The sequence below is a fragment of the Ovis canadensis genome, chromosome 23 (genome assembly GCF_042477335.2).
Source record: "Ovis canadensis isolate MfBH-ARS-UI-01 breed Bighorn chromosome 23, ARS-UI_OviCan_v2, whole genome shotgun sequence".
Taxonomy (NCBI): domain Eukaryota; kingdom Metazoa; phylum Chordata; class Mammalia; order Artiodactyla; family Bovidae; genus Ovis; species Ovis canadensis.
In genome coordinates this window covers 51,256,229-51,280,373 of record NC_091267.1, presented here as the reverse complement: position 1 = coordinate 51,280,373, position 24,145 = coordinate 51,256,229, and the positions used below count along the sequence as shown (strand labels likewise).

Genomic DNA, 24,145 nt, shown 5'->3' with positions numbered 1-24,145 from the left:
TCGAACAGAAACACATCCCACCGAGAAGAGTTTATCTTTTAGTCAAACTTGGAGGTGGCGGTCCTATTAGAAAATGTACACGGGCTAAATTTATTCTTGCTGCATCTTAGGCCTCTGAAGGGAAAATACTGCTCTGCTTTCTATTCTTCCCATAGAAGTATTATTTTAAAGCTGATCTTTGCCACATGGTGTATACCGCTTAAGCCCTCTGGCTCTAACAACTACACAGCCTGGTTTCACAAAGGTGGATGTTTGGGGATTTGGAAGAGAGGAGTGGAGAGGCACTGTCATAAATCTCTACCTGCCTTTTAAAACTTCAAATTTTAGGAATTCCCTGGAGGTCCAGTGGTTAAGACTCTGAGCTTTCACTCCTGAGGACCTGGGTTCAATCCCTGGTGTAGGAACTAAGATGCCACAAGCTGTGCAGTGTGGCCAAAAAGGAAAAAAAAAGAAAAAAACTGTGTTATTTGATGAAGGTGTAGCTTTGTCCCAGAGCAATTACTTCATCTTTACTTGGGGAAATATAGCTTAAAAGACGAATTTTTTTTTTTTAAACAGAGGAAATTGAAAATAGGGCAGAGTAACTGAAGCCACTAGAATAAGTCTAAAGAGTCTCACAGTCAAAATAAAAAGCAGAAACGTACTAAACAAGGTAGTAGGCCAAGTCACAGGCTCAGAAAGTCGATACTTAGAAAGGGAAACAAAACACATTGGATAGAAGATTAAGTGTTAAGACTCACACAGAGAAACTACAAAACAGATTTCTTGGCCTTGCAGAGTTCATTATTTCAGGCCCTGGCTCGTCATACAGTTTAGGAAATCAAGAGGATGTGTCAAATCCTGCAAGTCTCCCAGAGAAGCAGATGCAGCCAAGAGGAAATGGAATGGGGAAGGGAGGAGGTGTTGGAGAGCAGAAACATAAGTGCAGGTACTTGAAAGAGAAAACTTGCATATGATTGTCTGCCAAAGCCATCCTCAAATCTTTGCTGAACGGCCTGATAAAAGCAGGACGGTTCCCAGTTGTTTCATTTTAGGCATATAGTATGGTAAGTGTGAACTTGGGACTTCCCTGGTGGTCCAGTGGCTTAGAATCTAAGCTCCCAATGCAGGGGGACTGAGTTCGATCCCTGGTCAGGGAACTAGATCCCACATGCCACGGGGAAGATTGAAGGTCCTGCGTGCCACAGGTAAGACCCAGTGCAGCCAAATAAGTAAATACATATATTTTAAAAGTGAACTTGCAGAATCTTCTAGGGAACACGGCTTTATTATGGCTGGTATCCACACACAAACTGAACTCAGATGGGGCTAGTTCCTCACCTACACAGTGGGAATAATATCTCTCATCCGGGCTGTGAAGACTAAATGAGATATACACCCAAAGTGTTCAAGAACTATTTGATAATAATATAACAAAATGTTCAATAAATATCTTTTCTTTTCCAAATCAGTCTAACAGTTTTCATTTCAATACTAGATTTACAGATGCTACCAAGAAAACCATGTTACAGTTGAAAGGACTTTTGATTCAAAAATATAAAATATGTGATGGTCCAGGTTGAGGAGACTGACTGTACAAATAGGCTAGGGGAAAAGAAAAGTTAACTAACAATAACAACAACAACAAATATATATATATATATATATATATATATATATATATATATATATATATACACACACACACTGGCTTTTCACAAACTCATATGAATAAATCAAACTTCAAAACAAAAATCAGAAAAAAAAAAAAAAAAATCAGGTACTTCCCTGGTAATCCAGTGGTGAGGACTCCACAGTCCCAATGCAGAGAACCTGGATGGTTCGATCTCTGGTCTGGGAACTAGATCCCACATGCCACAACTAAGATCCAGTGTAGCCAAATAAGTTTAAAAGAAAAAAAAATCACTAAAGCAACAAAACATTAGCAATCAGATTAGATAATGAGACAAAAGTTAACACAAATTTATTTAAAGTTTACATTGAAAGTTAAAAGACTATCTTTTACTGTATTTCAATCTACTTATAGTCTCTAAAAGCCCTATCCTATTAAAATGTATAAGAATACATGCCTTTAGAGTATTAAATATGTATTAGCAATAATTGCCAATAATTTGAGACAAGATAGAAAAGCTGAATTTGTCCTAAGGTCATAAATTTGAGGGGCTTCTCTTGTAGCTCAGTCGGTAAAGAATCTTCCTACAATGCAAGAGACCCAGGTTTGATTCCTAGGTCAGGAAGATCCCCTGGGGAAGGAAACGGCAACCACTCCAGTATTCTTGCCTGGAGATTCCCATGGACAGAGGAACCTGGCAGGCAACAGTCCATGGGCTCGCAAGTGTTGGACACGACTTAGCAACCAAACCATCGTAAAGTTGAGTGATCCAATCAAATGTGACCATGTTCAAGTTTCAGTCATTTTAATTATAAAGACAAGTTTGGAATATTAACCAAAAAAACCCAAACGGGCAAGGCTTCCTAGGATAACAATTTACCTTCTAGAAAAACAATTTACCTTCTAGTTTCCTCTATGGCTTCATTTGCCTTGTCTGTATGGGAATGTTAAAGGCGTGTTCTCTTCAAGTCTAAGTAAATTCTTATCATGGGCTTTTATTCCATTTGTAAGTCATTGACCCGGTGCTTCAAAGGTTGTATATTCTTCAGTATCTATGAAACATTTCACTCAAAAACTTTCTTTGACATTTGGTGAAATCCTCATAGTACTTACTGTGGGCTCCATCTCTTGATCATGCTGTCCTTGTTTGTCATATGTCCAATTGTGACCGTCAACTTTAAGTTACTTCTTTTCATCGGCCACAAGCATCCATTGAATATTTTGTTTTCAATCTCAGAATCAAACTTATCTCAGATGAGAGTCTGTTTTTTCTCAGTGAGACCGTTTAAAACTTGATCTCTGAACATCGCTTTTTACTCTCTGGCTGGGTTCCAGATATAAACTTTATTTTTTGGTTTGATCCAAATGCATTTTTACCTTCCTGCAGTGTTAGGTCTATCTGTTAGTGTCTTGGTTTTATGTATTTTATAGGCTATACAATATGTATACCATAATGTATACAATATGTACAATATAGTATACAAAACATGTATACCATAGGATTAGCCCAAATGGAACTCTCCTTGACTAAGTTGACTGGGTGATAATTTTACAGTAAATTGTTTTTTGTTTCAACAACAAAAGGACACACAAATTTTTCTAGGTCTGGAAAAAGAATAAACTGTCAGTTTCCAATGTTCTACTTACGAAGAGAAATAACGGCTAAAGAATAGGGCAATGGTGCCCAAATTTGTCTATGCATTAGAATCATCAAGGGATCTCTAAAAAATTCCCAAACCCAAATCACAGTTGTTTTTAAACCTTTCTAGGTGTTTCCAATGTGCAGATAAATTTGAGAACTCTTAATTTAGAGTTTAAAAGTAACTAAAGAATCAGTTACTTTCAAAAGAAAGGAACTTCGGGGGGTAAGATGTGCAAGTGTATACCCGGTTGCCTTAGGGCATACCTCACTCTTCAGAAGACTAAGGGTGGCAGAGAACTGCAGCCTTACTGACCTGAGATGTCAAGGACAGAATTGGGGTTGGTGGAGAAGATGGAAAGTTAGGAGAGGAATCCTGGAAAGGAAGGAGCTGCAGAAGGAGCAAACCTCAGACTCGGAACCTAAACTCTGTCCGAATCCTCGGTCAGCTTGTGCAGGGAGATCCCAGTGAGTCCACTGAACGGCAGCAGCTGGAAGCTGAAAGAACTGATCAGAGATCTGAACTATCTACTACAGGGGAGAAAGGAGGCTGAGGCTTCAGCCCAGCCAAATGAACTGGCTGCCAGAACAAAAATTAACACTCTTCATAGGAATGTAGCAGAATCCTTATTAAGTAGTATTAATCCTTAATAAGTAGTCCTTATTAATATGTCATCCATAATGTCTACTGTATAATAAAATGTCATCAGACAAGCAAAACAGCATCAACATATGACTCGTACTGAGGCAAAATGGCATCAAATACCTTAACAAAGCTATAGTAAATAACTTATAAGGAAACATTCATAATTAATAAACTGATGAGGAATCTAGGCAGAGAAAGAGCAATGATAAAAAAGGACTAACTAACTGGGAATTCTGTATGTGAAAAATAGAATAACTAATACTAAAATTCACTGGATGGCCTTAACAGCACTTTAGAGACAGTAGAAGAGTTAGTGAATTAAAAATTAATACAAACTATCCAATCTGAAGAATAAAGAGAAACAAGATTAAAGAAAAACAGAACCTAAGACAATAACGTAATATAAATCTACTGGAGTTCTAGGAGAGAAAAGGATTTTTGAAGAAATAACGGCCAGTATTTCCTAAATTTAGTAAAAAACAAGATAAACTATGGTTTTTCCAGTAGTCATGTATGGATATGAGAGTTAGATTATAAAGAAAGCTGAGCACCAAAGAATTGATGCTTTTGAACTGTGGTGTTGGAGAATCTGGAGAGTCCCTTGGACTGCAAGGAAATCCAACCAGTCCATCCTAAAGGAAATCAGTCCGGAATATTTATTGGAAGGACTGATGCTGAAGCTGCGACTTCAATACTTTAGCCACCTGATGGGAAGAACAGATTCATTTGAAAAGAACTTGATGCTGGGAAAGATTGAAGGCAGGAGGAGAAGGGGACGACAGAGGATGAGATGGCTGGATGGCACAACTGACTCTATGAATATGAGTCTGTGGCTCAGAGGTTAATGCGTCTGCCTCCAATGCAGGAGACCCGGGTTCGATCCCTGGGTCAGGAAGATCCCCTGGAGAAGGAAATGGCAACCCACTTCAGTATTCTTGCCTGGAGAATCCCATGGATTGAGGAGCCTGGTGGGCTGCAGCCCATGGGGTCACAAAGAGTCTGACACGACTGAGTGACTTTACTAAGCTCCAGGAGCTGGTGATGGACAGGGAGGCCTGGCATGCTGCAGTCCATGGGGTCGCAAAGAGTCGGACACGACTGAGCGACTGAACTGAACTGAAATATTAAAAAAAATACTATATACAGGCATAGCTTGTTTTTATTGCACTTTGCTTCACTGTGCTTTGCAGATGTATTTTTTATTTCAAGTCTATCAATGCCACAGCATTTGTTTACTTCATGTCTCTGTGCTACCTTTTGGTAATCCTCACAGTATTTCAGTTTCATTTGTATCATATTTGTTATAGTGATCTATAATCACTGATCTTTTTCACTCCTGCCTTTGGCTGCACCTCGGCAGCTTATGGGATTTTCATTCCCCAAACAGGGATCAAACCCATGCCCTTGGCAGTGTAAACAGAGTCCTAACCACTGGACCACCAGGGAATTTCATCAGTGATCTTTGATGTTATTGAATGTAAAATGATTATGACTTGCTGAAAGCTGAGATGATGGTTAGTTACTTCTTAGCAAACTAAGTATTTTTAAATTGTTATGTATTTTTTTATTGGATCAATGATTCTATATACTTAATAGAATACAGTATAACCATAATTTCTATATGGATTGGGAAACCAAAAAATTTATGTGACTCATTTGGTGCTATTCATGTCATTGTGGAGGTCTGGTACCAAACCCACAATATCTCCAAGGTATGCCTGTATACATTCTCTTTTCTCTTATTCTTTGAAAAAACATATAGTCCTGTTTCAAATAAAAATTATGACATACTGTTGGGTTTATCAGTTACTGCTAAAATATATATAAAAATCAACAAAAAGAGCAGATAGTAAATGGAACTATATACTGTTGGAAGTTTCTATATTTTGTATGAGGTTGTATAAATTAATTCCAAGTTGATTATGATAAATCAAAGATGTATACTGTAATCCTGTAAGAACCGTTAAAAACAATATGGTTTGAAAGAGAATAGGAAACTTACAACAAAATATGTAAAATATTCAACTAACCCCAAAAAAGGCAGGAAAAGGGGGAGGGAAAAAAAAAATCCAAATGGTAAACTCAACCCAAACATATCAATAGTATATTAAATATAAATCAACCAAACACACAAAGTAAAAGGCAGAGATTGTTAGGAGATGAGCTTTAAACACAAATTAAAAATAAGTAAGAAAAGATATACCATTCAGATGCTAAGCATAAGAATTATTTTCTATTTGTCTCCAACTTGAATAAATATTTTATTACATGTACTTTTCCAGTTATGTTTATTATATACCAGTTATTTATCCACCCAGATCTATTTGGGATGATTTTTCTTTTTTCAATGTTTGGGTTTCATTTGACCCTTGACATTTATTTTTCTTCTAAATCACTCATATGACTGCTTCCTCCTGCTCCCCCCACTGTATGATTAATGAAATGCTTTATCAAGGGAAGCCTTTCAGGATTTGCTGGCCTCCCTTATCTGCACTCAAAGAATTCCAGCCTTTGATCTAGCTATTAAAGCCAGTAATGATTCTTAATTGCCTGTGGTTTATTTCATTTTTGTTTACTTTGTTCCTTTTATATATTTTATTTTTGGTTTTGTCTATTTCCACGACTCTGAGGTGGGCCTAGGCCACGTCAGACTGACGTGCCCTTCATTATTGCCTCCCTCTCAGACTAGAGCATCTGCCTTCTCCTCCCTTGTTTTTCTTTCAACTCTTAGTTGTCCTCATCAAAAGTTTTTTTCTTCCACTTAGAAAAGAGTTTAGCTCTTTTTACTGTAGGGACCTTCTAAACAGAATTTCAAAATTAGACAAACTAGAGTTTGCAAGAATTTTTCTATATTCTTTAAACAATACTGAAGCTCTAATGCTCCCTCAAACTTGGACAATTCATAGCTGGGGCAGGGCTGGAAAGAACATGACTATAATAACAAAGAAACTTCATACTAAGCATGACTACGAAGAATGGTTTTGTGGCATGTGACAAACCCGCTCAAGCATGTAAGTGAAAGGAACACCATCAATCCCCTTCTAGCCATCCTGGCTTCATAAATAATTGCCTATTCCAACAAACTCCACTTGTGTCGGGCACCACTTTTCACAAACCATGACCTTAGAAAAGAAACCTAATAAATTAACAATTATTTGGCAACCTAATAAATTAACAGAGTTGTGAGAGACACAACTCTGCTGTTTTAACCATTTTAGACAGTGCTCTGAAAAATTATTTTAAACGTAAAGGCCTTACCTAACTGGACCACTGAACAAAAATTATTTTAGAAGGTTAACATGACAGAGGCAATACTAAGAACTGCTTGGGTTGTTGTTTACTTCTGAAAACTTAGGCCGCAATCTGGTGCTTCGAGACTTTCCTTTTCAACATGGGTCATAGCTTAAAATATGCAGTCTAGACCACCAAGGGATTTTTGGTTAGCTAAACACCGATGGAAATGATTCATTTCAATTTGTCATGCAGTTTTAAGTAAAGATTTAAGGGCCTGCTATGCCTCCTATCAAGAGTAAATATCACACATCCTGTTTATACAGACTGGCTTGTCCACAGTTGTTCAAAGTTAGTGACACCCCCCCAACTCACACTCCACCCTACCCCCAACTTCCTGCTCACTGGGGTGCTATATTCCTACTCATTTTTAAGAAGTGCCTCTCTCAACAAAATACTCTGTATTACAGGAATTTTTAAAGAAAATACTTTATTATGTCATGAAAAAAATGCATCAATCAACTAGATTCATACTTGTTTGAAAAAACAATTGAAAATTTATTAATTAGACAGTATGTGGGCATCCTGTTCCACATGGGAATGAGAAGATGCTATAGGTTCTCTAAGTATTGCACAGTCTGAAAAAAACATCAACGAAAAAAAAGGGAAGGGAAGGGGGAAAAAAAAAAAATCACATGATCTTGGGAACCATCTCACATTATGAATAATCTACCAAGAAACATTAAAAAAAGAAAACCCTTTGTTTCTACAGTAGCTCTGAGTTTATAGTTCTTGGAATGACTGTATTCCATTGACGACATTTCAGTAACAGGAAGCTTCATTTTAGCAATCCCATGTGCAAATATTAATAAAAAAATATATAAAATAATGCAATTCATCTTTTGCTATCATCCCAGCAATCATAACATTTTTTTGAGAACTGTTTTGCTTGGGAAAAAAAAAGGGGGGGTTAAGCCATAAGTTTTGCCTGAAGCTCCATCTCTGCAGCCTGTTTGAGTGCAACATCTACCAGAAGCTGAATTCCACTGAAATCTTGGTTGAGGTCCGGTGGAGTAGGGGGAGGAGTGTTGAAAAGACCACTCTGTGTGTTTGCACTTGGTCCAGATTTACAGGAGTCCTCTGCGTACATGAGGGAGGTGTCTGTAAAGCTGCTGTTGGCCATCTGCTGTGTATCTGTGTTTTGTCCCACACCAACTGACTGGCAGAGAGAGAAAGGCACATCTTTTAACGCAGTCACGGTGGTATGACAGATCACTGATGGACGAGCCAAAATGGATCCTGGGGAGGACGGCTTAGGAGACAGTGGCCTCCCCAGGGCTGGGTTGGGCCCAGCTGTACAGGAGTGAAACGGGCTCTCTTCTAGAGCTGGCATGAGGTTCCTAATGCTCACTGCTGACTCCACAGAGCTGGCTTCAGTCATCTTGGCCCCACGGCGGGAAATTGTGAACCGATTTGGATCTTTGCCATCTTTTCTCAGCATGTCAGGGAGGAGCCTGCGCCGGGCGTTGATAAACCAGTTACAGACCTGAAATTGTACGGGGATGTTTTAGACATGTTAACACTCTGCCAACACGCCTGAGAACCTCCTTCTTGTTGCTGAAATCACTCAGTAGTGTCCAACTCTCTGCAACCCCATGGACTGTAGCCCACCAGGCTCATCCGTCCATGGAATTCTTCTGGAGTGGGTTGCCATTTCCTCCTCCAGGGATCAAACCCGAGTCACCTCCATTGGCAGGTGGATTCTTTTACCCAGAACCTTCTTGGGGTATGCCTAACTGGTCTCTCTTTGCATTAAAGAAGGCATGAAAAGGCTTATAGGAACCTACCAATTTATTTCAAGGTATTTTGAGCCCAGCCAAGAAAGGAGAGGTGCTTCCTGTCATAAACCACCTCCTTTTCTAATACAAATTCCCCTTTTGGCTTCCCATCATCCTTAAACCCTTTCAGCACCAAAAAAAAAAAGAAGTATACGTTCTCAAATGTCTGAAAATGATTTTAGAGAGGGAAGTTTACCTTTTAACTCTCCCCATATTAACCTATTATCTACTGCCCAGCATTGAAGTTAATCAACTACAGGAAAACCTTCCTGTATGAAAAGAGCCACTCCTCCCAGTTACTGATTTTTTTTCCCAGTTCAAATGACTATGTCAACAGACAGGACATGAATTACCTCACTTAAGGCTGTCCTTGTTTAAATATCAAACCAGTTTCCTGGGCAATAGAGTAAGATTTAACCTCCTTTTTATGTTTGGTGCATAAAGGAAGGCTCTTTTAGGCGTTAAAGGAAATGCTGTTTGACAGATGACTGTCAAGTGTTTCTGTTTCTCTAGATAGCTAACAGTTATTAGCTGTTAGCACTATAAACTTTACAAGAAAAAGATATGCCTCCCCCCACTTTGAGTGAGGAGGCAGTTTATGACTTGCTATATAGGAATGCTGTAAAGTGATTCTGGGGCGGGGGGTGGGGGGACCCACCACCCCTGGGAATGCCTTCCCCTTACCTGTAGTGTAGATAAGTGTGTTTGCTGGGACAGTAACGCTTTTTCTTGCTCTGAGGGGTAGGCATTGTATCGGTGTTCATACAACCAGTCGCGGAGAATCTGAACTGATTCCTTCGGCAGGTTGCCCCTCCGCCTTCTCTTGCCTGAGCCAGCAGAAGAGGAGAGGTCCAGGGGACTGTCCATGCTGTCATCATCTTCAGTCTCACTGCCAGACGCGGCCACAACACCTAGGACAGGACAGAGGCCAGCTATCAGCTGCTTTTATCAGCAGAGCACCTACTGCAAAGCTCACCTCTTTTAAACACTCAGCACAACCGCATTTTCTCAACTTCTGAGAGCCCAGGGAAGTATCGGTGTTTCTTTGTCCCAAAACACCAGAGCTCATCTGAAATCTGCAGGGTAATTTGACTCGCAGCATATTCCAGATCCCCAACCCACGGTCAGATTCCCTTTTGTACCCACTTTCCTATAGGCCTCAACGACTCACATTCCTTTTGAATGAAGCTCAGAAAAGTCTAATCCAGCAAAGAGACAAAGCTGCATCCAAGGCGAATAGCATGCCACGTGTGAAACAGGAAAGGTGGCACAGCAGACGGGATGTGTCTGACAACCTCCTCGGTGAGGTCATTGCTAACTGGGAAAAACAAGCCAGCCAGTATCTTAATGCATGTTTCAAGCGCTGTTCTTCCTCCCTCTTCCACTGAAGGTTTTGAAATAAAATGGAAGATTTTTTTCCACTGATATAAGGAAGGAAAATTACACTCTTAACTCAGTTAGTATTCAAAAGATAAAGTGCATGCCAGAATCTTCTGCCAGTTCCTTTTCCTTTTCACTGCTGCTTCCTTTTATTCAAAACTAGACACCTACTTTTAATGGACAGCACTAGTCACTTTTTACTAAATACAAACAACCACTGATAAGTTTCATTAGTATAAAAAGCTTTTTCTACTTTTAGTACTTATGTAAGACCTCAAAAGATGCCTAATACTGAGTAAATTTTTAAATTTCTATAAATTTCAATTGCCAGCTTAATCTGAACCTAGAATACTACATATAAATAAGCAGGATTTGGCTTTAAATCATTACATGACAAAGAAAACTTGAATATGCAACTACCAAAGGAAACTCTTGTTTACAAGCACTTTAATCCTACTAGAAATTTTAAAAATTCACACACCATACAGAATATTTAAATCACACATAGACTGGGTTCCACAAAAATTCAAATTTGGCCCTTTTAGACATTTAAAGATAACTTAGACTTTTTTTTCCTGGCCCTGCCTCGAGGCACATGGGATCTTAGTTCCCCGACCAGGGACAGAACCTGAACCCCCTGCATTGGAAGCTTGGAGTCTTAACCAAGAGACTGCCCCAAAATTTTGAACTTTAACTTTCCCCCTTTCAAAACTATAAAAGGCTACTCTGATTAAAGAAATGAAATCTTGTTTTTAAAGCATACTACAGTATGCTCTAAAAACCAGTATTTCTATGTAAAAGAAATCATAGTAGCATGAAATGTAAAAAATTCTCTTTAACGTTGTTGACAGAACCTCAAGTAGTTTACCTTGGTAGGAAATAAAAGCAGAATATTCCTCAGAGTGATAAACCATTCAGTGGTTTTTAAAGGAACTTTTCCCCAAACCCTTTCTTTTAAAGCATTTGATGGATGAGACAGCCCACCACTTAACTGAATCTAACTCTACTGGCTGACACATTTTCAGTTTTGAACGGCAGGGGGCAGAAGGTGCCGGAGGGAGTGTCGGCAGAAAACGCAGAAACTTCCAAAGACAAAGTAAAGCAAGTTCTAACAAAAGAGGAGGATGATCTTGCAAATTCACTTCAGCTCAAGGCTTCATGAACAAACAGCCACCAGTAAAAGGCCCCGGAATCCTAAATTTTAACCGCTGCCACGTATCTGATGTCTCTTTCCCCAAAAGATTTCATTAAACTGCTTTAAAAAAAAAGTTTCAAAAAAAAGGAGGCACATTTAAAACTGAAAGTGCTTTCACTGTTGAGCAGATAAAAACCTTTTAAAACCCATGTTAAAATTTGGGTGAAGAAGTATTGACCAAAAAATCCTTAAGAAATTATAAATGTTCCTGTTTTACAACTGCTCTGATAAAAAAAAAATCTTAACTTTAAAAAAAACCTATCACATATCTGAATGACTAACACTAATTTGAATAAAGCAATTTATTTTTTTTTTTGAATAAAGCAATTTATTTTAACTCATCAAAAGGTCTGAAAAGCCAGATCTTCTTCCTAAAGCCATTACTACCACCCCAACTCACAGGCCACCCCCCTCAACTTTTTAACTTCTTAAAAAGTGTGAAAATCTGCGCACTGAACAGTGAATTCCCAACTGTAAACTGATAATCACAAGTAGTTTGAAACAAACAAAAAACTCCTAATGTGTATCCTTTGATCTGCTTACTTAGTTTGACAAGAAGCCGTCACTCTCAAAGCAGGCGAGTGACAGGAGGTAGATACCAGTTAAGCAATACCAAACTGCAGTGACTTTACTCTGCTCTCAGTTCACTCGAATCAATGAGTGCCAGGCCGCCGGACGTCTTAACAAAGCTGAAGGAACAGGAAGTTAAGACTTCAGTCCCTCGGCTGCCCCAGCTGGTATTTCACTACAGCAAACCACGTTTGCGGCTGTCAGGGCTGTTTCCATTAAAACTCTCCCTCCGGATTGTGGCTCAACTTGGAAAAACAAAAAGACTTTTCCACGTTACTCATTTCCTATTGTAAAAGAGCTTTTGAACGCTTTCCCGGTTACGACTTGTTTCCAAACGTCTTGCTTTGCTCACGCTTTAAAAAATGTGGTGATGGCTGGTGGGGGGAGCTGGGCGGGAAGCGGGGATCACAAGCCTCTTACTCCATCCACATACAAGGAAATGTTGTTTAGAAAGCCACAAGATGGCCTATGGATCCCACCACCCTAAAAAGAACTCCTCCCCACCCCCGAATAGGAACAGAGGGAGCGGCAGAGCACGGGGAAGGGTCAGAGATAGTGGTTATGAAGTTGGACTTTAAAAAAATCTGGAAAAGGCTAGAAAGGGATCTCGGAATAAGAATAACCAACGGGAACTTATAAGTGTACTATTAGGAAAAAGCAAACCTAACAAGTTTCCGGACCTTAACATCTCGGGAGAAGCGACAGGAACCCTACTTAACATCCCAGACACTAGATCCAAGGAGCCCATCCCGTCAGGAGCCGGGAGCAAAGACACTTAAGGGAGATCTTTTTGGCATCCTCAGTTTTCTAAGGCGGGACACTATTATCACTAACCAGTCTTAACCAACCCCCTGGCTCCACGATTGACTTTTTAAAAAGTGCTTTTATTTTCAACAAAACTTGAAGAGAGTTTCACAGACTTTCGTAAGACAGACAGACAATAGTCGGACTCGGCGAACCCGGCGGGGCCAGGTCTCTTCCGGAGCCCGGGCGGAGGCCGCTGGGCGCGGGGCCCCCAGGTGGCCGGAGGCCGGGGCGGGGGCAGGCAGGGCCGGGCGGAACGAGCCGAGGGAGGAGCCTGGGCCCCCGCCGGCCCACAGGCTTTTGTTCCGCCAGTTCTTCGGCCCCCGCCGCAGTAGCCCCTCCGAGCTCACCAGCGAGAGAGCTCGCCCAGGCCTAGGAGTTTCAGATTACAAGAAGAAACTAGAAACCGGGCCGTGAATCTCAACGTCCGGAGGGGCCTGCCCACCCGCGGAGGATTTGCCAGAAAAACCTAAAAAGGGAAAGAAAGCCGGGCCACCTCGGCAGCCTCTGCTCCCCCGCACGAGCTCTGAACCAGTCGGCGAAGTTTCCCCTCCAACACGTCACCTTCCATTGTTTCCATGAGTCGGCGCGCGGCGGCAGGACCGCGCGCCCCGGGGCAGCGCTCCCCGGAGATTCCTCAGGGACCGGCGGGTTCGTGCAGGGCCCCGCCTGGGGGAGGGGGGCTTCGAGGGAAGCGGAACGGGAGGTATGGTGGGGAGGGGATGCCCCAGAGCCCGGGGGTAGCCGGGGAGGATCATCACTGCCGCCCCCGCCAGAACCCGAACAATGGGGCAAGCCAATCCCTGCTCTCGCACCCCTAGGGGGACCCATCAGATACACCCTTTCCCCAACTTATCCCCGGCAGTTCTCCACGAGGGAGGGAACGCCTCCCTCCCGGGGACGGTCTGAACCTGTCAGCCCTCTCCGAACTGACACGATACCGACGCCCCCTGTGTGCTCCCCGCGCGTGTTTTCTCGCCCAGTCCAGTTAAACATCCAAATTTCTGAGCCCCGCCAGGTCCTTGGCGAGGGGACGCGGGGAGTTGGTCCAACCTCAACTACCAACGCCCCCCACCCACCCCGGGAACATTGAGTTTGACTCCCGCCCGCAAAGCGGCACGTGCGGGGCTCTGTGTGTTTGAGTCACCGGCCTGGGGTCAATCGAACGTAAGTCCAAAGTGAAAACGTGGCCGAGGACACACGGTTTCGGTCCCGGGCTGCCCCGCTCTAACTTGAGTCTGAACCGCATTAGCCGGACAAGTCTGGAAGAACGTGGAGCAGGAGCCACTCTGAGCATGCGCGGCACAACCCCCGCCACCCCTCACCCCCACCCCACCCCCGCGCTGGCTTCCCCCAGCGATTAACTTCTGTTTTGAACCACTCGACATAAATCACAACAGAAAAGCCAGCTCCGGCCCACGACGGAACGTTCGGGGTGCCTCCCTGCCCGGGACTCAAAAGTTAACTTCAAAAGGGAGTTAACATTCTTTGACCTTTCGTGGTGGTGGTTTTTTTTTTTTTTTCTGTTTCTTTCTGTGTATTTTGTTTTTAAAACCAGACTGACGGCAAGTTTCAGTTGTAAAGCTTCCAGAAGGCCTGGTGGAAACAATGACAGGCTCGCTCTTTGCATGTCACACTTGGACTCGTTCTCACTGCACGCCTTCAGTCCTAACTCTTCCTCTTGCCCCAGATTCATCGTGGGAAAACTTTTGTGAGGCTAGGAATTCTGGAAAATATAACTTTCCAAAGGAACCGACCCCCGGGGGCGATCTCGGATCCAGAGTCGCGTTCCTCCGAAGGTGAAAACGCCCCATGCCGGGAGAAGTCGTGCCCGGACTCTGCCGGGAGCGAGTGGGGAGCCCCGGAGCCCAACTTTCAGACAAAGCGCCAAGACTCCGCGGGCCGGGCCACCCCGGGTCCCGACGGAGAAAAGCGGGACGGGGGTACCCCCCGACTCGGGACCCCACTCCCCCGCCCGCGAGAAGCCACGCGGCGGCTCGGCGGAGCGTGGGGTGTCGGTTTGGAGACAATGAAACTTGGAGGCGCACAAACAAGGCGCGGAGCGTGCTTCTTGACAACGTGCCAGCAGCGTGGAGAGGCCCGTCTCCCCACAACAGCCCCTCGTGTTGTGTCTGGAAGGAAAACAGCAACGGCCGTTCCAGACACAGCTTCCACAAAGAGGACGGCCGCGGCTCAGGCCTCCGAGCCCCCCGGGGCGGAAAAGTCCGAGTCACCCGCGCCGCCCGGCGAGCACGTTGCCCCGGGACCCGCGCCCAAGGCGCGCGCCGCCCGCGAGCCTTACCTTTCTTGCTTTTCATTCTGGAGTTCCCCGGCCAGTGCCAGGCGACAGCGGGGGTCTCCAGGGGCCAGGAGCGGGGACGGAGGGGCCGAGCGGTCGTCCTCCTTCCCGGCCGACTCTCCCGTAACTTGGAGGACGCGCTCCAGCCGTTATTGCTAAACACGGCGGACTCGAATCCCAGGCGCCCGCTCCTCGGGCGGAATTCAAGTGACACTCGGGCTTCCTCCCGCCGGGATCTTCTGGCAGCGGGCCGGGGACGCTCCCTAGCCTAACTCGCTCCCCTCCCCACTCCGCTCCTTTGTTCGCGGCTCCTGCTCGGCGCACCTCGGCGCTGTCAGAGTGAGCGAGGCAAGGAGGGAAGGTACCGGAGGTCCTGCCTCCGCCCCCAGCCGCCCGCCCCGTCCCCCGCCCGCCCAGCCGCTCCTCCGCCCCTCCCCCGCACCTTCCAGCAGCCTAGGACCGCTCTGAGCACCCGGGCCGCGTCGCCTCACCCCGCGCCCCCGGGGCGGCTGTCACCGGTCCCTCGTGGGGACGGCCGAGCTCACGAACGCGATCCTTCATCCCCGCCGCGCGCCCGCCGCCCGCATCCCCGGGTTGCGGGCGACACCAGCCAAACGCCCTGGGTTGCTCCCTTGGGCCTTTCTTCCAGGGTCTGGCGAGGGTGCGTTTGGTTAGGAAATTGCAACAGATGGGGTGGGGGGCGGAATGCCGTTCCCTCCTCCACCGCAGGGAAGAAAAAGCCTCCCCTTTCGATTTTGACAGCTGCCCCAACTCCACCGGCCCGACTCGGGCCGCAGGAGTAGACAGCCGCTGCTGATTCAAGGGGCGGGGCTGCCCAAGAAAAGTATTCGGGAAAAGAATCAACTTCTTCCAGGACGCACTGCTGCCATTGACACGCGCGGGCGCGGAGCGACGCACCCTTCTCCTCTCGGGGCTCTTCCTCCCAAAGCAACAGTGTGGGGGGGGGGGGCGGGCGGGGGAATGGGGAGGAGGATGAGACCCAGACACCCTAGGCGAAAGTCTGTTGCCCCCGGCTAAAGCTGCGAGTTCCGGACTGGATTGCAAGGCAGTTTCGAAATCTGACATGTTGCGGACAGACACTTGTCATGCTCACATGCTCTTTAAAAGTCGGTGCCTGGGGATGGCCGGGACGCGCGCCCGCCCCGCCTGAGACTCGGCCTGACACCCCATCCCCGGACCCCCTCGCCTGTCTCGGTAAACAGTCTACTCAGGACTTATCCTGCTAGGGGACCTCTTTTCCCCCACCACCCCCACGCCCCGGTATTTCAAACAAACTATTAGGTAAACACATGTTCCTGTTAGTTTATTTTGGTTGAGAGTTAGGCAGGCTCCAGCGGGAGTTCCTGGATGAAACTACCCATTTTAAAAGTCCAGATGCTTTAGGCTGATTTCAAGAAATGCAGCCCCCTCTCCGCCCTCTCCTCTGGGTGTAGTTTTTGCGTGTCTGTCCCGTTGTTTTGAAGTCAACGAACTGTCACATGCCACACTAATACTTTCCCCATCATTAAAAAAAAAAAAAAAAAAAGCCCGGTAGAGACGTCAGCGCCCGAGTCTGCCTCCAGCTTGTGCTCTGCACTGTCTTTGTTTTGTAACCTCGATGAAGAACCGGCAGAAGTTCTGTGGAAATAAGGTTCAACCCAAGAAGAAATAAGGCGGCCAAACCATGACTGACTAGAACTTTGGAGCCTCTGTTGTCGGATTACACTGAAAATTAAAGCCAGCCTCCCACCCACTCACCCTCCCAAAACAAGGCACCCACCCACTCCACCCCACCCCCAGAGTGACTTAAGGCCAGAGTTTACAAAGCTTGCGTGTTTTTTTTTTTTTTCCAATTACAGGACTTAAGATGAATAAACAAGGAAAATAGCGTCACTCTAAAAAGGCGGCAACCTTTCGATTCCCCTCCCTCCCCGTGCGGTGTGCCGACGGCTCGGCACCTAAGAGAACACGCGTCTGAAACGGCCGAGAGGGGTACCGAGACCTGGGGGGAAACCAACCCGGAGGCTCCCCTGCCCCTTGGGGGTTCTTCCCTGCCCGCCTGGAGACGAATCAGCGGCTGCGCCCGCGCGCAGCACAGACGCCGGGCGGGTAGGGGGCCGCCGATTCCGGGGCCGCGGCGCTCTAGGCGTTTGAAGGGCGGCCGGTCGCCGGGATTGGCGGCTCGCGGCCGTTGGGGACTGGGAGCTAGGCGGGCGGGGGGAAGGGCGCGGGAGGAGGAGCCCGGCGCCTGCGCTGCGCCTCCGCCGCCTGAGTGGCAGGAGCCTCCCCCGGAGCCGGGCGGTTACTGCGGAGACGCTTTGTTTGCTGACTTCGAAAGCCGTTCCGACTGCCTCGGCCGCTTTCGAAGCGGCTCCACGAAACACGCTGCCTCCGGGTGGGCCTCACCCTCCCCCGGCCGCCGGCCCCGGCGCGCGCCTGAAACGTCTCCTCCTTCCGCGTGGCTCCGCTCGGCCACGCGGGGGCTCTCCTTCTGTGCACAAAGGTGTCCTTTTCTCCGGCCAAGTCAGCTTAGCTCCTGACGGCGATTCTCGGACAACCGAGATGGGAACGGAGTTTACAGCTAGTAAACCAACTTTGCAGGGGAAGGGGGAAGCGGCGCAGAGGATTAACAGTCTCTTTGAAACTGCGAGGAGGAGGAAAAGGTCAAATTTTCCTCTCTTGCTGGAAGTCCGGCTTGATCCGGGCAATGCTCACCTTTTTGCTCAAGCGAATCACATCGAAGCAGTCACTAAAGCTGGCAAGACGCCCCTAGGAGGAACCCGGGAACCCTTCTGGGTGATACACGGCACACACACACCTCCCCGCCCCCCCACCAGAGCCTGTCCTAAACTTGTCTTTAGATTTGAAATTTTGGTGCATTCTGGAAGAAAGTGCCTGGAGTCTGCGTGACACAGGCCAAGAAGACAGCCCCACAGAGTGGGCTTGAGGAACCAGCAATTGCTTAGGATATTTTTGTTTATTTGCTTCTCTCAAGGTGGAAAAACAAGTTTCAGTTCTGGCTCTGTGAGTCCCTTCGTGTACCAGCCAGGCCCTCTCTTTAAAACTGATCCAGTGACTTTTAAAGATTCTTTCCCGTGTTTTGGGGGGAAAATGTGGATTCACATTGACTACATATTATTTGCTAACTTCATATGAATATTAATATATATTGGAATGCTGCCTGAGTGAGAAGGAAGAGGAGATACTTGTTCACGTTTTACACCATTATTTTTTCCCCCCTCCAAGCACACATAGTTCCATGTGGTGTCTTATCTTTCCAGGCTGCCTCAAGGCCAAGAAAAGACGAGACTTAAGTTACTTTTCACAGCTGCAATCTCTTCAAAGGCAAAAACTCAAAAATGAAACTTGGAAAGGCAAATAAGCCAGGGAAGTGTATCAGTACATTTTGTGTTATTTTGATACTTGGTCCATCAAGTGATTGGATAATAAAGCCTGATTCCACCCAGCACTGTCTTAGGTGGAGGAAGGATGACTCACAGTCACTGGATCCCTTTTGTGTCTCCTCACTAAAGGACAGATTTTTTTTTTTTTTTTTTGGAATAAAATACGCAGACTGCTGGGCTCCACATAAGGATTCTATAATCATCTCTTCACATCTCAGGTCAGAGGGTCTTGGGCTGCTCAAGGAGAAGCCACCCATTGTCTTTTCAAGGACCCACAACCCATCAGTGTGGTGATTTTATCAGCCTTATCAGGATAATTCTCCTCCTGTCAGTTACCTGAATAGTTAACTTGTGCTACTACTTCTGTTAGTAATCACTTTTCTCCAAGCCTGCATTCCCTTTCCCAGCCCCTCTTTTTACCTCTGCAGCCAGGGGCCTCCTTTTTTCTTGTTTTACCCAGAGGGGTTCTGAACTCATCAGGACAAAGAAAAAAAGATCATTGTTGAGCACAGCCTTTAACCTCTCTACTCTTTTTTTTTTTTAAACTTTTTTCTTTTCTCTTTCCTTTTTTCTTTTTAACCTCTCTATTCTCAACATCGTGTTTCTATATTGTGCCTTCAGTTCAGTTCAGCCGCTCAGTCCTGTCCAACTCTGTGACCCTATCGCTTCTCTGCCCTTTTGGCTAAGACCAAGAGTAGTATTGTGCTTTACAGTTTGCTGCTACTGCTAAGTCGCTTCAGTCGTGTCCGACTCTGTGCAACCCCATAGATGGCAGCCCACCAGGCTCCGCCGTCCCTGGGATTCTCCAGGCAAGAACACTGGAGTGGGTTGCCATTTCCTTCTCCAATGCATGAAAGTGAAAAGCGAAAGTGAAGTCGCTCAGTCGTGCCCGACTCTTAGCGACCCAATGGACTGCAGCCTACCAGGCTCCTTCGTCCATGGGATTTTCCAGGCAAGAGTACTGGAGTGGGTTGCCATTGCCTTCTCTGGCTTTACAGTTTAAGAAACACTTAATTTAAATGACCTCATTTAATACTCATTTAATAAGGTAGATATTATGATTTTTTCCCTAACGTCAAGATAGCACATCCAAACATAACAAAGCTAAAAGGTATAAAACCAAGTACTGGACATAAATTGTTGTTTAATTGCTAAGTGGTGTCCAACCCCACAGACTGTGGCCCGCCTGGCTCCTCTGACCATGGGATTTTCCAGGCAAGAATACTGGAGTGGGTTGCCATTTCCTTCTCTCCAGGGGATCTTCCCGACCCAGGGATCGAACCAGTGTCTCCAGCATTACAGGTAGATACTTTATCACTCAGTCACCAGGAAAGCCCAGACTTTAAACAAAGTGTTCTCGGGCATGTCTGGTGGAAGGTCTGGTGGATAAAGAAGGCAGTATAGGGCAGAAACTGACCACAGATTATGACACAAGGGCCATCTGAACACGTGGAGGCTACTCTAAAACCTGCCTCTCCTCTGAAATCTATGTGGAATTTTACCAGAAGCTCCCTTCCAATCTACCTGCATTTTGTCCTTTTTTTAAACCACTCGTTTTTTCTTTACAAAAACAAAAAGAGGAGGAAGCTTGTTTTCAAAACTACAAGCAGGAAAAGTATACAAAGTGAAATAGGAAAGACCTCTTAATTGACTATTCACTCTCCATATGTGCATATGTATACTACATACAAATGTAAGGGGTTTTTCATTGTTATTAGTTGTTTTCAAGTCCACTCTGCCTGGGATGGCCGCGCAGGACTGGCTTGCATATCTGACGTTTCTCACCGAAGGGTGGCCTGCGTGCGCGGGAAGTCGCTTCAGTCCTGTCCATCTCTTTGCGACTGTATGGACTCCTCTGTCCCGCCAGTCTCCTCTGTCCATGAGGATTTTCCAAGTGGGTTGCCATGCCCCGGGGATCTCCCCCACTCATCTCTAGGTCTGCTGCATCAACAGGCAGATTCTTTACCACTCATGCCACCTGGGAAGCCCAAAGTTTGGCCTAAATATCATCTCAGAGGAGTCTTCTGTAACCACTTCACCTAAATTTAGTTACCCTTGCTGCCACCATCTAGCTCAGGAGTTCTCAACTGCTGTTTAGGGCTGGATAACTCTTGGTTGTAGGGGGCTTCCCTGGCAGTTAAGGTCCGTAGAGGCAAAACTGTGATTTAGCCAGTAGTCATGTGTAGATGTGAGAGAAGGCTGAGTACCAAAGAATTGATGCTTTTGAACTGTGGTGCTGGAGAAGACTTTTCAGAGTCTCCTGGACTGTGAGGAGATCGAACCAGTCAATCCTAAAGAAAATCAATCCTGAATATTCATTGGAAGGACTGATGCTGAAGCTGAAGCTCCAATATTTTTGCCACCTGATGCGAAGAGCCAACTCATTGGAAAAGATCCTGATGGTGTGAAAGGTTGAAGGCAGGAGAAGGGAGTGACAGGATGAGGTGGTTGGATGGCATCAATGGACATGAGTCTGAGCAAACTCCTGGAGATGGTGAAGGACAGGAAAGCTTGGTGTGCTGCAGTCCATGGGGTTGCAAAGCAGCGGACACAACTTAGCAACTGAACAACAACAAAAACTCTTGGTTGTAGGGGGCTTCCCTGGTGGCTAACCAATCTGGCTGATAACACCTTCCCCCTAGCTTGTGAAAAAAAAAACCAAAACTCCAGCATTCCCAATGTTCTCCAGAGGGGACAGAAATTGGGGTGGGCAAGAAGACCCCTGGTTGAGAACCACAGCTCTAACTCAACCCTTTCTTTTTTCCACGACACCACAATTTTCATGGGGTCACAAAGAGTCGGACACGACTGAGCGACTGAACTGAACTGAAAAGCATTTGACAGAGAATTAAAGGAACAGGGTTAGAAGGACCAATTGTGAGTAAGAGGGGAAATGTGTCCCGATTCAAACAAGAAAAAAATACATACATATTGTTTGGAATAAGTGCCAAATTTATAAGGTAAAAGTAAGACCTTCATAATACCCTACCTGTTAACTTAGCCCCTTTCTCCTCTTTCCATTCTAGGGTTAATTCACTCACACGTTTCCATTTATCACCATTACCTCTTCTGAAAGCTATAGAGGACCTATAACAGCAATAAAATGATGAAATATCTGGGAATAAAATTAACAAGAAATAAGTGCAAGTTTTATGAAGAAAATTTTAAAACCCTACTGAGGGACATAAAGGAAGACTTGAGTAAAATAAAAGATGTAATTTATCCCTTCCAGCAAGATTCAATAACAAAAGCATAAAGATGTTTATCTTCCCTGAACTGATCTTTAAATTCAAAGCAATTTATATTAAAATGCCAACAGGATTTTTTTTTTCTTTAATTGCTACACTTCATCAAAATTAAGCATCTGGAGAAAGCCAGGGAAATTCTGAAAGACAAGTTAGGGATGGGAGGAGGGCAGCAGAAGCCCCTTCAAATATTAAAGTGTATTTTGAAGTTAATAATGAGATTAAATAATGAGGACACAAAAACAAGGCGATAGTTTAGACTATGATATGGACATTTCAATTTGGGTAAAGGTGACTTTTCAGATCAGAGATAAATTGAATTGGGACAGTGAACTACTTTTCGTAAAAAATCAAACTGGTGGAGGAGTGGGAGGGAGGTTCAAGAAGGAAGGGACATGTATACTTATGGCTGATTCACGTGGCTGTATGGCAGAAATCAACACAACACTGTAAAGCAAGTATCTTCCAAACAAACAAAAAATGAAGCTGGCTATGTTACTCTTCTAACAAAAATAAAACTCATCTGAATCAAGATGGAAATGTTAGAGTAATTAATAATGCACTTCTGTATGTTCTAGAACAGTGGTTCTCCAGGCGGAATACATGTGGCATCTTTGCCTCCCAGGGAATATCTGAAGATGTCTGGAGACAATGCCAGTGGTCACAGTTGGAGGGAAGGAAATGCTTCTGGCCTCTAGCAGATGGAGACCAGGGTGCTGCCATTTCACTGCACACAGGATAGACCCCCAGGGAAAGATCATTCTGTCTGAAAGTCAGTCGTGCTGAGGCTGAGACAACTTGTCCTGGAAGGAGGCATGAATATAATCATGGAGTAGGGAAGGCCTTTGTAACCAGGACAGAAAATCTAAGACACAGTAAAAGATACACATGTGTGTAAGTATTTTGTATTTTTTTTTTAAACTTGTGTGTAAGGGAAAATTCATAAAATTTTCAAAAGCAAAACAACTAGGAAAAAATACTGTCGGCACATATCAGGCAGAAGATCTATTTACCGAACTTATGCAGAACTCATATAAGTCAGAGGGAAAAAAGAGTCCTGTTTTTAAAAAGCTGGGCAAAGTCTATAGATAAGCAGTTCACATTAAAAAAAAAAAGAATCCAAATAAACAGAAACATGAAAAGTTTTAGTGTGCAGTCATTATAACAGCAAAGTAAATTAGACTGCGCTGATAGAGGAAGGTTGATAATATATATATATATAAGTTGTTTTTAAGCAAAGTACAGAACATTATAACAGTATTCCTTTTGTGTACAATTTTTTATGTGTAGTTTTTTGGAATGATACTCAGGGAAATATTAACAAAGTCTACCTTTGGAGGAAGAGTGGAAGAGAATGAGATGCATGATGAGGAGGGTCTGTTTTTCATCTTATACTTTTTTGTACAAACCTGATATACAAGAGACAGAGACAAAGTATATGAGATGAAGTCGGAGAAGGCAGGTGCCCAGTCTAGACTCGTCATTATCATTTGATTTTACCTTACCTTATTCCTTCTTCCGAGCTCCTCTTTTTCTTATGGAGATCTGAGTTTCTGACTTATTTTCCTTCTTTAAATAATTTCTTTTAGAAATTCCATGGTGGACAGTGGTTAAGACTCTGCATTTCCACTGCAGGGATGGAGTCGAGTCCTGGTTGGAAAACTAAGATCCCACATGCTACATGGGCCCCCAAAATAAAAAATTTCTTTTAACCTTTTTTTACAAGGTGGGTCTATCATTTTTGATGACTAAATAATAGTTCACTGTAACTATGGATATAATTTATGTACCAAACCCCATTTATTGGACACAGGTTTTGTTCTGGTTTGAACTGGAGGGGATTTTTGAAGATCTTCTATAAAAACCTAAGCAAGGGTCTAAAATAAGATGAGCTGTATTTGGGGCCTTGAAAGTCTGATTCTGCAGTCGACGAACCAGGGACGGTTAATCATTAGCAAGTGTAAATAACCCCCAGTGACACCCTGGGATTTCATTATTTGCTGCTATTTCCAAGAAGTATCAAAGGGTGTCAAACCATTTACCCTGTTAAATTGGGTGGCCAGATCTGCAAAACTGAAAAGTTTAATCCTGATGCAAGCACATTTTACAAAATTTGGCCAAGTATTATAGTACGTAAGAAGAGAGTAAGATGCTTTCCTCAAAATGAATGAGCAAAAGTTGTGGATGTAGGGCTGGAATCCACATACCCAGTAAATGGCATGGATCGTTCAAGTGAAGGCCTTCTCTTCTACTGGTGGGTGTGTTAGTACAGGGGACAAGTT

General features: G+C 44.6%; 1 protein-coding gene across 4 annotated transcripts; it reads right to left on the bottom strand.

Moving 5' to 3' along the window:
- Positions 1–7,601: 7,601 nt before the first annotated feature.
- TGIF1 (TGFB induced factor homeobox 1) lies at positions 7,602–23,787 on the bottom strand. Of its 4 annotated transcripts, none has more exons than XM_069568347.1 (3): positions 23,369–23,787; positions 9,651–9,877; positions 7,602–8,674 (listed from the first exon to the last, which is right to left on the bottom strand). In XM_069568347.1, exons 2-3 carry the CDS (start codon positions 9,831–9,833, stop codon positions 8,099–8,101), a joined length of 759 nt encoding a protein of 252 aa, XP_069424448.1. In that variant the 5' UTR covers positions 9,834–9,877; positions 23,369–23,787; the 3' UTR covers positions 7,602–8,098. The 4 variants fall into 4 exon arrangements, with proteins under 4 accessions (XP_069424448.1, XP_069424446.1, XP_069424447.1 ...); XM_069568345.1 differs by lacking the exon at positions 23,369–23,787 and adding an exon at positions 15,218–16,309; XM_069568346.1 differs by lacking the exon at positions 23,369–23,787 and adding an exon at positions 15,657–16,140.
- Positions 23,788–24,145: the final 358 nt, after the last annotated feature.